At 35.5% G+C, this 14,682-nt stretch overlaps 1 protein-coding gene across 1 annotated transcript in view; it reads right to left on the bottom strand.

Annotated features, from left to right (window-relative positions):
- LOC122813698 (zinc-binding protein A33-like) overlaps nucleotides 1-14,682 on the bottom strand; it is a 628,361-nt gene that overhangs the window by 495,506 nt on the left and 118,173 nt on the right. Inside the window, exon 2 of the mRNA XM_044086152.1 lies at nucleotides 1,877-2,110. Coding sequence (XP_043942087.1) covers nucleotides 1,877-2,110 — 234 coding nt within the window. The remainder of the gene's footprint in view (nucleotides 1-1,876; nucleotides 2,111-14,682) is intronic.

The raw sequence follows: 14,682 nt of genomic DNA, 5'->3' as shown, positions 1-14,682 counted from the left end.
ACCTTTGTCTGCAAGACCTCTGGTGGAGACAAGGAACCTTGATGCTGGCTTGATTAAGTAGTCATAGTGACAAAATGTCCTGATGTCTTTCTATGTGCCACTCCATGTAAGTTAAGAGTTCTGCCAAGCTGCACACATATGATGGCTACTGGTGCCTGTCCCACATCTCTCTATAGGATCTCTTGCTCTCCATGCACTACTAATCGGTTACTGGAAGGTCAGCTATCTGTGTGGTCAAGGGGTTCAACCTGTTGATTAGTATAATTTGGCTGTAGTCTGAAAAGCAGCAGTCAGAGGTATCAAGGGCACAGGGTCAAAATAAAAAGGGAAACATTCAGCGAGCTTGGAGGCAAGAAGATACAAAAGGTAAATAAATAAATAAATTATTTGGTGACATAATTTCAGTAACAGCATCCAGTCCAGTATTACGCTGATTCAGACAGGCAGCTGACATGTTTTACCACAGAAGTGGGAATGGACAAATAATGACAAAGAGGGCAGAATGTACTACTTCTCCATTCCATGATGAACAGGCAGCAGGAGGAGTATACACTTAGGGAAGGGGGGGGGAGAACATTTCAGGCTAAGTACAAAGGAAAACAGAGGGATCACTGGCTGTGAATGTTCTTAGGATATGTCAGTCAGCCTAAAGCACATCCTGAATCTTCTTTATAATGCTAAATTTGAGACTTTATATGAAATTGGATGAGATGGAGTTACTGCTGAGAACAAGGTTACCAGATTCAAGCTAAGGAGATGTGCTGTTAAGTGTCAGTTTTATATTTTAATGAATAAGAAAGAAAAACATCGTAGTGCTAATAAATCTAAATACTCAGTACTGAATTATTCGGGTCTATATTAGAACACTGAACGTTCAAAATTTCGAGTGTTCTAATATCAACCCATTTTCAGCGAACGCTGAAAATATCAAAGAAACAAAAAACTGAATTTTTTCCTAGGGAAAGAATTTGGTTGTCCGTTTCTGTTGCTTTGGTATTTTCAGTGCTGTGGTGGAAAGTTATGGGTCGGGTTCAGGTAGGTGTGCGATTGTGTGGACGTGAGGGTTAGGGCAGGTTAGGTGAGTTAGGGTTAGGGCACAAGTCAGGTAAGTGTGCGATTGTGTGGACGTGAGGGTTGGGGGGGTAGGTGAGTTAGGGTTAGGGTGCAGGTGAGGAGACCTTAGGGTTAGGGTTTGGGTTAAGGTAAGTAGATAGTTAGTGGTGTATGTATGGTTTAGTGTAGGGTTAGGTGTAAGAGTTTAGGTGTATGTGTGTGGATTGCTGTTTGTTTGGTGTGCTTGTGTTGTGTGTATGTGTTTTGAAACAGCAAATTATTTCCCTAGGAAAATATTTGCTGTTTTGTATGTTCGATGTTTTGAATTTTCGATTCATACGGTTCGATATTAGAACACTCTAAATTTTGAACGTTCAGTTTTCTAATATATACCCGAATTATTCACTGTGCTCAGACCATACTTTTTATTTATTACATATATCTTCTATACCACACCATATGAGAATTTGCACATGTGCATGCTTGTCATTGTGTAAACATATGTGAGTATGCTATAATGCTTGAGTAGATTTTATTTAGTTGGATGTGTGTGAAGCTGCCCCAAACAAAGGTCAGTCAAGGGTTACCCAAGCAATTATAAATTCTTAAGCCAAGATAATTTCAATGAACGCCTTTTTTACCACTGTTCATCTGTCTGCAAACCCATAATACTCTATAGTCTCCTTCTAGTTACACAATAATAATTTTTAATAAAACTATATAATATACACCACGCCATTACACTAAAATTTTGCTCTTGTTTCCTATTTATTTCATTACAAATGAATCACAAAAAATAAACAAGACTGTAAATATTTCTTACTGTGAGAAAAAGCTGAGAATCTTCCTGTTGCAGTTTTGATGCAATGTCTGATATCTGCCTTTGAATACTTTCAGTTGTCTCTTTAATTCTCCTCAAGTTTTCCTCCATTTTTCCTAGTACTTCTTTGGTTTCATCCTCAAGCTGTTGGATTAGCTGATGCTCCTTGTCCTGGAGAAACTGGTGCAATGTGGCAAATTCTGACTTAATGTGTTGTTCCAAACTCTGGGTTGTAGCCTGGAGAAGAACAATATGAGTTTAAACCTGTGTCAATTAATATACACTGCGCTACAGTTGGATCTTCCACATAGATATACAGATTTTGAAGATACGCAGGCACAGTATATCGGTTCAACTTAATCATCTTTATTCCTTCTCAGCAACTATAGCAAGATATATGTTATGCAAAAAGAAATGTCAAGAAGGTATGTAAACAAATCTGCATGTAGTAAATTCATATAGATACATATATATTAAAATGTATTAGTCATATCTGGAAGCATCTTTCTTTCACAAATAATTTAATTTCCTGTTATACTCCTCATAATAAAGTTGCAAGAGATTTTGCAAAAAAAAAAATAAATAAATAAAATAAAATTATTCATTTTTTTGTTTTGTTTTTGTTTTAATGTTTACCCAGCTGTTCTCTGTAACCACAAAATGATATCATGGTAGGTACTGAACTATGATTTGTATACATTTGCAAAGCATTATAGGTTCATAGCTAGATGCTAGGCCATCTGCCCTAGGGCATTTATAAGCCTAGCCAGAGTGTATTTGGCTTCCGCCTCCCTATTAGATTAGCCTAATGTGCCTCTGTAAAGTAGGTCACAGAAGGTACCCTTTTAAGATTAGTTTACTGTGCCTCTGTCTAGCAGGGACACAGGAGAGATCCCAGGAGTGAATTTGTGATTTCCCATCCACTTGTCCAAATTTCGCTTGAAGAGGGTCAGCGAGGGGCTATGTCTAACATGAATTGGGATTCTATTCCAGAGTGAGAAATGAATCTGTCCCTCCAGCATGTCCTATTTATTTTGTGCTGAGGTTTAGGTCCCTGGAGCATGTAGCTCTAAGGGACTTGGATTTTGAGGTGGAGCATGTCCATTAATTCTGGGTTTGACATGGCTTTGTACAGGCATATAGATATGCTGGCTGTGGGCGTAATCAACTGAGTAGAGCTGGAGTTTCTTTAGTCGAGCTGCATAGGACATCTGTTTGTAGCCCATGATCCTCTTGGTGAGGTACTTTTGGGGTCTCTCCAGTTGTTGCAGGTATCGGGTAAGGTACATCCCAAAGGCATTGTATTCAATTATGGGCCTGATGAGTGCTGAGTAGAGGGCACAATGACCTCTCTTGATCTAGATCACGAACACTTGATAAGGTGGGCTATATAGAAGGTCTTTCTAACCACTTTGGCAACGTGATTATCAAAGGAGAGATTACTATCTGATGGTCCCCAAATCTCTAATTACTTCTTCCGTTATTAATGGATTACCACCTATGTGGTAATTTATGGCACTTGTGTTTTCCCAAAGGGGATGACTATGCACTTTTACCATTTAGCTTGAGGTCGTGGCTCTGGCACCAAGCATCCGTCTCTGTGAGACCCTTTTGGAGGATGCTTGTGTCAGCTGGAGATTTGATTATGGAGTTTGCAGTCATCTGCGAACTTTGTCAGCCATAATCCCCAGAGGTGCCAGAACTGAGCGCTGTGGGACGCCACATGTAGGTGGTTTGGATTGGGACATGGCACGTGCGATTCTGACCATGTGAGATCTATCTCTGAGCCAGTTTGCAACCCATCTTGTGATATAGGGGTTGATATTTAAGCTGGTAAGCTTATTTATAATGCCCGTGGGGGGTATTGTGTCGGTTTCTTTTAAGGGTCCAGGTAGGCTGTGTGGACCCTCATCTATGGCTTTCGTAACTGTTTCAAAGAAATCAACTAGGTTTAAGAGGCAAGATCTGCCCTTAACAAAGCCGAATTGGGTAGGTTCCAGTGTCTTTATGAGTTCCATGATAATACGCCTCCATAGCTTTACAGACCAGACTAGTCAGACTATGGGGGCTTATTTCCGGATCCCGTTTGTGGCACCACCTTTGGGTGTGGGACCACTTGAACAGTGACTTAATGTAACATGTAATGTTCAGTTCTTCTTGGAGCTCGTGTAAGACACAGCCTGGGACACCCTCCGGTCACACAGATGCTGTGTTTTTTGCGTTGGAGAGGGCAGCTTTCACCTGTGCATCTGTGATGTCAGTTCAGTATATTTTGTACCGTTATGCAACAATTCAGAGCAATATATGGGTGTTTCATACATGTTTCCTAGCGTAACTAAGAAGGCCTTGTGATTGTCTATTTATGGACGGGGTTCACCGGATGGGATATGGAAGTCCAGGGAAATTTGTTTAGAACCATTGGGTGAGGGTGTTTGGGCTTGAGTAGTTTTCCTAGTCAAATGCTTGGGTAGTTGAAGTCACAATAACAGGTTCCTGTAATAGGAGGGTGTTCTGTTTTGCCTGCTGTTAGTTGCACATGGATGGTTTCCGATGCTTCGAAGTGCCACTACTAACCTGGAGTGTAGGTATCTTTGATGAATATAGATACTCCCCTCCTTTTGTGCTCTTGTCGTTTTTGGGGCGGAACGATGGTATGAGTTATAACCTAAAGGCATTATGGGGGTAGCAAGAGCTTGGCCAGTATAAAGAAAAGCCTAACAGACAGGTGCAAGCCGACCCCTAGCGAAGCAACGTGGCTTGTCGAGCATGTCATGTGAGGGCAGATGCTACTCAAGGTCAGGGTGATGATACCAGCCTGGGCTACATGGTCAGAGAGCTCTCTCTTTCTCTCTTTTCATGCAGGAGGGAGGGTACTCAGGTCATTCCAAAGTCATACTTGTACTTGCTTTGGAGTGACCTGCTGCTTGCATTATGTGGTGGATCCTGGCACCCGACAGGCAGCTACAGTGACCTGGCCTTATGGGCTGTGACTGTGAGGCACACTGATTTTTGTGAGATATGTGTTTGTTGGTATTGTTGGGGGGTGTGCTTTGTTGCTTGATCTCTTTAGGAGAGGTCTTTTTTGTTTTTATTTTATTTTAGATTCTCCAAGTATGTTGTATTGTTATGTGTTGGGTATGGGATGCACAGATGGGTGTGGAGTGTGTTTGACTGGATTGGTGGTGTGGGTTATTTTGGCAGTCAAGCAGTCAGTCTGTCTTGAGAGAGCCTCCAGTTTGGTCCAGTTTGTACGTGTAACTCACATGTTGTAGTATTAGAGATTGTTGAAAGTAGGAGTAAGTTGTCTTGTAATTGCCTCAAAATTAACATTGCCTCAAAATTCTGAAACTGAACTTGGACGCTGGATGAGACGTATAGATTAGACCTTTTTACTGATTTTTAGAGGACTGTTTTTTACTTTTCAGATTAGGATTAGGATTGATTTTTCACTTGATCAGGAAGGACCAATGAAGATCTAATACTTAAGAAGTCAAAGGAGGGTGCAGTGCTTTAGCTTAGTATTAGAGCTGTTGAGAGCTGCAGACTAGAACTGAGCTGAGAGAGTGAAGGTAGAGGTTTGAACAGTTTTAGCAGAAAAAGTGAAGAGGAAGAATTGTGGAGCCTGGAATTGTTTAAATCTGTTTAGAACTGCTTAAATTAGGCTACCTGCTCAGTCACTGCTCAGTCATAAAAGAGAGTTGTAAGGCTTTAGCTTGGAGAGATCAAATGAGAGAGAAAGGTTTCAATGGACCCAAAAACTCCCAAACAACTAGGCTAAAACTTCAGTAACAACCACTCCAGCTGATGACAGTTAACTCCAGTGTTCAGTGCTAGAACTGGAGGCTCTGAAACCTTCAAACAAGTCTGGCCTTGCACTGGCTGTAACTTCACTTCAGAACAGCAAGTAGAACAGCAAACTTGTAACTTTTTCTTTTTGTACTTTTCAAAAAGTGGAATTTTTTTTTTTTTTTTCTTTTTTAAACAACAGAAAGATACATGGAATCACATAAGTGCAATAAAATAAATCAACAGGTAAAAATGCAGTGATAGCTGAAAATACAGTTTAAAAAATTTAAAACAAAGTTTTAAAGAGAAAAAACGTGCAACACAAGAAGTGCAGTAAACGGGCTCTAGATGTTTTACAAGTAGTGTTATGGTGTTAGATATAAACTTTGTAAGTAAAACTTTAAGAAAGAAGAAAAGAAAAAAAAAAAAAAAAAACAAAAAAAGCAAAGAAACTTAACAAAAAATCAAGACAAAGTATACTTCTCAGCATTTCCTAGCAAGTAGGTGCTTTCGCAAAATTCAGCAACAACCTGCAAGCCTGAAGACTCCAGCTTGCCTCTTTAGAGGAGCTGCTTCTTATTTACATTGCGGTTACTTTACTACATTGTTACATGTACATTTCCAGTGTGATGTGTTCCATTTGCAAGGACTACTTGAAAACTTGTTTTTCTAAGAACTAAAAAACTACTTCTGATGCACTTAACATGGAAATACAGTGATCTATACATTGATTTAGGTAGTGAGGCATTGTGATTTCAGTCTTTCATAATGTCATGGCAGGGATTTTCAGCCCTGAAGAAAATATTCAGGAGGCCATCCTTGCCAATAAAATACAATACATAAACAGCACACTTTTTGCATCATAAACTTTATAATTTGGTATTGTATATGGTAAGGAGGTTATGCATTCCACTCTGAAGGTCATAGCTCTGAACCTCTTAAAAGGTTAATGTGGAACACAGAGCCTAACAATGTCTGGTAAACAGCCAAAATGTGGAACACCCTATTTTCGCATTGTGAGAAAGTGTACCCTTTCCTTGGTGACTGGTTGAAGTGGACTTTCAGACAAAAGCATGAAGTTCAAATACACAGCCAAAAATTAACATTGTACATTTCTAAAATTTTATAAAAAACACAACTAGCAATTTAAACCAAACTATTTTGTACCATACAAAACCATAAATAACCAAATACAAAACAGTACTATTATAAAGTATCATACTAAAATCAAAACTACTACTATACAGATTCAAGCCAAAACTACCCATTAATACCATTTCCTACAATATTACAGTGATTTAAATGTCTGCTAAACACTACCCCACTATAAACCTCCAAAGGTACATCAAGCAGTTTCATCAGAAATTCTAGGCTCTAGAATTTATATAAAAAAAAAAAAAAAAAGCAAACTAGGCAAATCTGAACTCCAGTAATCGTGGCACAAAACAAAAGGAAGGTAAGCAAACTCTACGAAACTGTCAAACCAGCCCAGCAGAAGTGCCACCACCCTGATGTCCTAACTTAAACTTTAAGGTTAAAATGGAATTACGATCTTTCTGGGAGTTGATCAAAGGTTTGGGCTTGTAGCAATCTGCAATGCACACTCCTACAGACTGCAGCCTGCCTACATCTATTCTCCTAAAATCTCCTTCAACAGTGCATTCTTCCAGTCCTTCTCACTCTGTCACTAAAAAGGACTTGTAGAAGAAAACCTCCAAAACTTCTCCTGATAGTTCTTATACAGTACAGTAATCTCAGAGGTCTGATGTTGTTACACTGCACTAGCCATGTCCTGTTTAAAAGGCATATTTTGAAAATCTAGAATGTTCCTAATAACATGGCAACAGCTCTTTCTGCCTGAGCTCCTTAATTCACAGATAGTTTTCAACAATGTAGGCAGATAAGATAGGAACTACTCTCTGGAAGTCAAAGGCATCTGAATATCAGATCCACTCAAATGTGTTGCTGCAGGAGGGTTTAATGTAACATCATTGTTTCCCTTCACACTTAGGGCAGAAGACTCGGGTACAGATCACATATGTTTTCAAGAGAAAGCAATTAACTAGCTTATCTTATTCATTCTAACATTTATTGACTGTTAGTTAACTTAATTGCTTTCTGGACAGTGCATGCACATGAATGGAAGATGCTCTCACACTTTTTGTTTTCTTGATATAGTACTTATACAACAACTACATGTTCAGAACCAAACAATAACAACAATTCCTCACTGTTCAGAACTGTGTCACTCTAAAATGTTCTTGGTAAAGCAGTGCCACTAATAACATGCCTTGTAGGTATGGTATTTTGGCATAAATCTGGATCCAAAAACTAGTTAATAAAATATGCTTTGGGGTTCCACTTTTGAATGTAGTGTAATTATCCTCTACTCCAATTAACAGTACATGCTGTAATTGCAGAGCACAGCTGTAACAATGCTGGATGGCTAGTGCCTTGTGCAATGCTCCCCATTTGGGGCCCCCTCCCAAAACAAAGCTGAATCACAAAACAAGTCACTTATGGGTTGGGGTACAAATGTAGGTCTTCAGCTAGGAAGCAGTCAATAGATCAATGGCATTTTAGCAGAATGCCATTTCAGTGAAGTTTCACTGAAAGCACTTTCTGCAAAAGTGGAGAAATCAGCTTTTCTCCAGTGTTGTCTGTCCTCATAACAGGTGTATTTAAGTTCATGGAATGTTGGGGTGCAGGGGATTTTGCCTGCCAGTAAAATAACATTTACAAAGAGGCTTGTTGAAAGTGCTTTCAGAAAAACTTTTGCAACTAATTTACTTTCTAGGGAAGGTGTGCCTATGGCATGCTTTCCTTCAGCTCACCTTCTGTATATCCATTATACACAGCATGGCTCTTTGTTTTGTCAAGACCCATGCAAGCTTAGTTCTAACATGCAGCTATAATAGCTGCTTGATACAGTTTCATGCACCATGACAATTTTCTTCTTAGCACTAGGCAAAGAGCTATTATACATCATTGTAACAGCTCTTTTGTCAAACACCATTGCTGTACTGTAGCAAGCTGCTATATTAACACCTTGGTATAGTCTGTAACAGTACATGAACACTGCCTGTTATTTTTTTTTCCAAATCTTTTTATTTTTTTTAAATAAATAACAAATCAACACATAAAACAAAATTTAGAACAGAAGTGACACTGAATAATATAAAAATCTTCATAACAAATAAATAGCAAACTTCTTACATATTAAAAGTGTGCTCAATTCTTGGCTCTGGTGTTGTTTCTTCATATAGCTGTAGTTTTTTTGCGAGTATTTGCAAAAGGTGTCTATCTAAAAGAGAATTATATATCATACAACTTGTTTCAAGTTATATTGTATTCAATTTTCCCTAATACATCTTTGACTTTTAGCCATGAGTTATAATATGAAGTGTTCTATCTATTCTCATCTTGACTGTAGATAGTTCCATTGAAGAAACATTGATAGCAATATTTTTGAATTATTTGAATGAAGGTGTAGTCTCATTTTTTAAGTTTGCTGTGACAACTTTGCATGCAATGGCTAATAGACTCCATAAAATAGAATGTTTAGATCTGGGAACACATTTAGGTACTGGTACATTAAATACAATTAATGATTTAGTTGAAGAACATCCATCATTAAAAATAGTTTGCAGAAAAGTGTTGAAATTGTTCTAAAAAGGGCCAAATAATACACAGTCATAAAACATGTGCTGCCAATGAGGTTTTTATCTGTAATCCACAACTCCCACAACTTATATCTTTTTTTAAACATCAATTGGATCTTGTGAGGAGTAATAAAACAGCTACATAGAAATTTCTATGTGAATAATCTCCATTGCAAGGAAAGAGTAGTCTGTTTAGAGAATACTAACATTAACTTTTTATCTTCATCAAAAGGTAGTTGGTTATGAATTAATTTATAATAATCCCAAAAATTCTCTTTATAATACAACTTTGTATTTTTAACTATTTTATATATTTTGGATAAGTACCCCTTTCCTGAAACAGGTTGATTTCCTAAAATAATCATAAATTCTGTAAATTTTGGAACAGACTCTTTAATAGTTGTATTCATTAATTCAAGTCTTTTAATACATTGTCTAACAGATTGTATTTCCAATCACTTAAACTTATTTATATTACATTTAATCATAGTATAATCCATTGTATGTATTTTCTCTGTCCATATTTCTCAGACATATTTGAGATATTATAAGTACTTAGTACATTTGGAGTACAAGCAATAAAAATAATAAAAATGACCATGTTTTTAAACCTGGATTTTTATTTGCAAGTTTAAAAAAATATTTAATGTGTCACTTATATACCATGAAGATATTATTCTATTTTTGGGCCCCAAAATATAACAGGCAATGAAATGTTTTAGGTAATATCTTACTATTCTGTGCAAATTTGGAGTAATTTGACTCTAACCAAATTGTTTCTTGTATTTTTTCCAATGAGAAGAATAATTTGGATTTAAACATAAACTTATTGTCTTAATGACTGATGGTAATGCATACATTTCTGTATCAGGAAGTCTAGTACCACATGTTGTCCAGTCTATTAAATGGTGATTTAGTGCTAATCTGGGCTTGTCAGGGTACCATAAAAAATTCAACATCAATGTATTAAATTGTTTTATACATTCCTTTGGAAAAGGAAGTGAAATGCTTTGTATTAAGTATAGAATTTCTGGAAAAATAATTATTTTAATTAAGCAAAATCTTTCTTCCATTGTAAACAAAAATGTATTCCATTTAATCATAAGATGTTGTATACTGTTGAAGATGCTGGCATAATTACTCATTATTATATTGTTAATATTATCTGATAATATAACTCCTAGATACTTCATTTTATTATCTAAAACTATATATTTTGACATTTTTATTTATATTACTTGTTTTACAATTTATAGGTACAATCTTTGTTTTATTGTCATCAAACTTAAGTCCAGATATCTTTTGGAATACTATGATTGCATCAAATAATGATTGAAGGGAATGGCTATAATCAGTCAATATAAAAAAGCATACCATCTACAATAGTTGAATCTTAAAATTTAACTTATTATTAAATTGAATATTGTTGTTAGATCTAACATTATTCACAAGTGGTTCTGTGGCTAGGACAAATAGTAATGGTGATAAAGGACACTTTTGTTTACTGCCTTTGGTAAATTGTAATTGATTTAGAAATATATTATCTGATTTTTATGTCTGCAGTGGATCTTTCATACAACTTTTTAATTAACTGTATAAAGTAATCTGAAAATTTATATTTATTTAGAACCAATAGTAAGTAATCCCAATGAACCAAATCAAAAGCACTATTAATGCACAGAGTTACCAAAGTTACATTTTTTGTAGTATTAGTATTGTCTATAATTGTAAATTTTCTTTTAATATTTTTGTATGAATTTCTATTTATAATGAAACCTGTCTGATCTTCATTTATCAGTAAAGGTAAAAACTGTTTAATTCTATTCGCATACATAGCCATAAAAATGTTATATTCATTATTTAATAAGGAACTTGGTCTATAAGAGGAACATTCTCTATCATCTTTATCTGATTTTAGTATAGGTGAAATTAAAGTATACTTCCAAGTTGGAGGTGCATTTTCTAATTCATTAACTAATGTATATACTTTTAATAATAATACTTCTTTATGTAGAAGTTTATATATCTCTGGAATAATGCAATTACTTTCAAGTGCCTTATTTAATTTTAGTTTCTTTATTTGAGATTTAAGTTCTGACATTAAAATAGGCTAATCTATTCATTTTATCTGATCTTTTAATAATTTGGTTTTAATATAGCTTTTAAGAAATGTTTTTATTTTGCCCTGTAATTCTAAATTACATAGATTAATTGAACTATAATGAGTTCTAAAAGCCTCTAAAAATCTATTTTAAAACTGTAACCTTCTTTTTAGTTCCATGAATATAAACTTCTTTAATTTGATTAATTGTAATAATCTTCTTCATGCTATTTGCTAGTCTATGTTGACTTTTAGGGTTTAAAGAATAAGAGTTTAACTTAATCTTCTGTAAATTATTTGTTTAATCACATTTCTTCTCTAAATTTTTTAAAAAAGTGTATCTACTTTCTCTTGATAGGTATTTAATTCTTTATCCCACTTTTTTTTTATTTATATAGCACAACATTATTTTACCATATAAATATAAATTGAAGGAATCCCAAACAAAAATCTTAGACATGTCTCCAGTTAGATTTGTGTTTATAAAAACATTTAGTTTATTTACAAAATCCTTAAATTCTAACAAATTAGTTATATATGATGGAATTCTGGTGATGGAAATACTATTTTTAATACTTATTATTTCAAAGGCAACTGCATTAGGATCAGATAGTTGGCATGAAATTACTTTAAATTTATCAAGTTTTGTTACTAAAACACTTGAGATGTATATTCTAGCTACCTAGACTGAATATTATGTCTACATGAAAAATGTGAGGAAAAATAGTGAATTAACTTCTGAGAATTTGTTAATATCTTTAACATTAAAATATCTCTAAAGTCTATTAATGCTTTCGATTATGCTGTTTTCCTCCATTTATTTGTTGAATTAGTGTCACTATCTTTTAAAATAAATGTGAAGTCACCGGCTAGAATAATATTTCCTTTAGAGTACTGTATAATCTTTTCAAACCGCTGTTTAACTGCTTTAACTCCCAACCCAGGAATCCAATTAACATTAATTAAAGTGTATAATCTCCCTTTAATTTCAAAAGTTACCAAAGATAACATTCCTGCATTATCATTCTAAGTGTTTAAGAGTCTGGGAATTGGAATTAAGATTGCTACACCTCTTTTTTTCTTATTTATAATGTGAACTAACAAGTACTGTATAATAATTAGTATTAAGTCTATCAATGCCTTCTTGCAATTAATGTGTCTCTTGCAGAAAAACAAGCTCAGCATTAAACGTCTTTAAGTATTTCTATAAGCTACCTCTCTTACAACTATTATTCAAACAATTTACATTGATATAAATACACTTCATAAATGATGGGATTATAGACATGTGCTTAGTCACATATCAATAAGAGAAAAAGAATACCAATAAGAAAAAAAAAACACATCTCATTATATAGCTTGTTTATGAATATGACTAGGCATGATCTTACATAGTTATCAGTTGTACTTATACTTTTGATAATGGCAGACAATGAAAACTGTAAGTTTACAAAATAACATAATAAACATTGAAATAAGTTATAACTCATCCAATCATTGAGATTTAATACCACTCATTTGAATAGCATCACTATTCAAATGTACTCTCTAACTTCCTTGTAGAAAACCAAACCCTCTGCATATATTTGACTATTAAACTGATATAAAAGGTAATTTAATATAATTTAGTTAATAAGTTTTTAATACTGAGTGTTATTTTAAAAATATATAAAATAACTAACACATATATCAAAATAATTAGGTTATTATAATAAACTCACTCTATTTATATTCCATATCTCCCCCTTATAACTACAGAATAAATATAAGAATTGCTCCAAGATTTAATAAAATCCATATAGGCACAGTGTAGCACCTACACGGAATGTTATCGTGTCCATGTACACAGATCTCCCTCAGCAGTGCACCATTCATATTAATCATGGCACATTGCTGAGGGAGAGCTATGGAACATGGTTAATGAATCAGTGTAGGGAGTGTACTGCTAACTGTGTCTGCAGATGAGTAAGACACTCCCTGCACTGTCCAATTGTATTATGTCAATGTTATTTTATTGTCATGTTTAAGCATAGCTGAGCGGGTTTGTGTGGCATGGCACAGTGTTCAGCATTGCTTATAGGTAGCTCAGAGATGTATGTAAAGGTATAGCAGAATTCTACATATCCACATAGCTAAAGGGGTACAGTTACAGCCTCGTGTGCAGTAGGTGCAGGGTTTGAATACATGGAAGGCAAAATAAGCATTTAGTTTTGAAATACAAATTATGTTAATTATTGTTAAATTTTGGCCCGCTGCACTCTGCTAAGGTCTGCTAAGACCTGCTAAGCACTGCAAAAACACAGTAATGGCTGATAATGTTTATGCACTGCTCAACTCTGCTTGGCTGGTTTGCGAACTGCTAAGAATATGGTTCTTTGCATTTTTGCAATGCTTAGCTGAGCTGCAGTGGTTTTGTGGTGCTAAGCAATGCGGCACTTTTTTAAATGGTGCTCAATGGCATGTAAGGGTGGGAAAACAGGCTATATTAAGCCCAATAGGTGGGGGTACTGCATAATCCGTGGGGAGTTCTATCTTTGAAAGATACTATGGCAGGTGTTGGTGAGGGTGCATGCTTCTGGCCACAGCATTGGGGCCTTCTGGAGTCCAGGGTCATGGCTGGACTCCTAGTAAAAAATATGATGACTGGCTGCTGCAGGGAGGTTTCCAGGGCTCACAGTTTAAGATGTTGAAAGGGGGATCTCTTGGATACCTGGGTCCAAGAAACTTGGGCAGGGAATGCCCCTCAAGTGTGTAAGTAATTTTACCTCTGTCACCAATATCTAATCTGAATGCCTGCTAAACTGGTATGCATAATAGTGTGCTTCTCTCCCAACAGCTGCAGAGGAGAGGGCACGCAACATTGAGTCGATTGTGGGGCGCTTGGCCAGGTTGCACTGTGAGTGTGGTGAGAATAGGATATATTATGCTAACTCTACTGAAATAAGCAAGAAAGAGTGAAGCATTAAAGCAATAAAGTTTACAGTAAAGTTTGTATTGCAAAAATGTGGACTTAGATCTGTACTGCAATAAATGAATAATACCAAGTGTAGTGCAATAAAAACATGAAAACAATACCATTAACTGCATTAAAGTATCTATAATGAAGTCTGTAGTGCAATAAATGTGGAATTAGAGCTGTATTGCAAGACCTGAATAATGACAACTGCTGTGCAATAAAATACTCGAAACAATACCAGTGACTGCATTGAATTACATACAATAAAGTCTGTAGTGCAATAAGTGCACAGATTTGAGAGGAG

This window comes from Protopterus annectens, chromosome 10.part0, assembly GCF_019279795.1.
Source record: "Protopterus annectens isolate FY-2018-M chromosome 10.part0, PAN1.0, whole genome shotgun sequence".
In the NCBI taxonomy this organism is placed as follows: domain Eukaryota; kingdom Metazoa; phylum Chordata; order Ceratodontiformes; family Protopteridae; genus Protopterus; species Protopterus annectens.
Note: the sequence above shows the minus strand (reverse complement) of the source record. Positions and strands in the feature narration are given on the sequence as shown.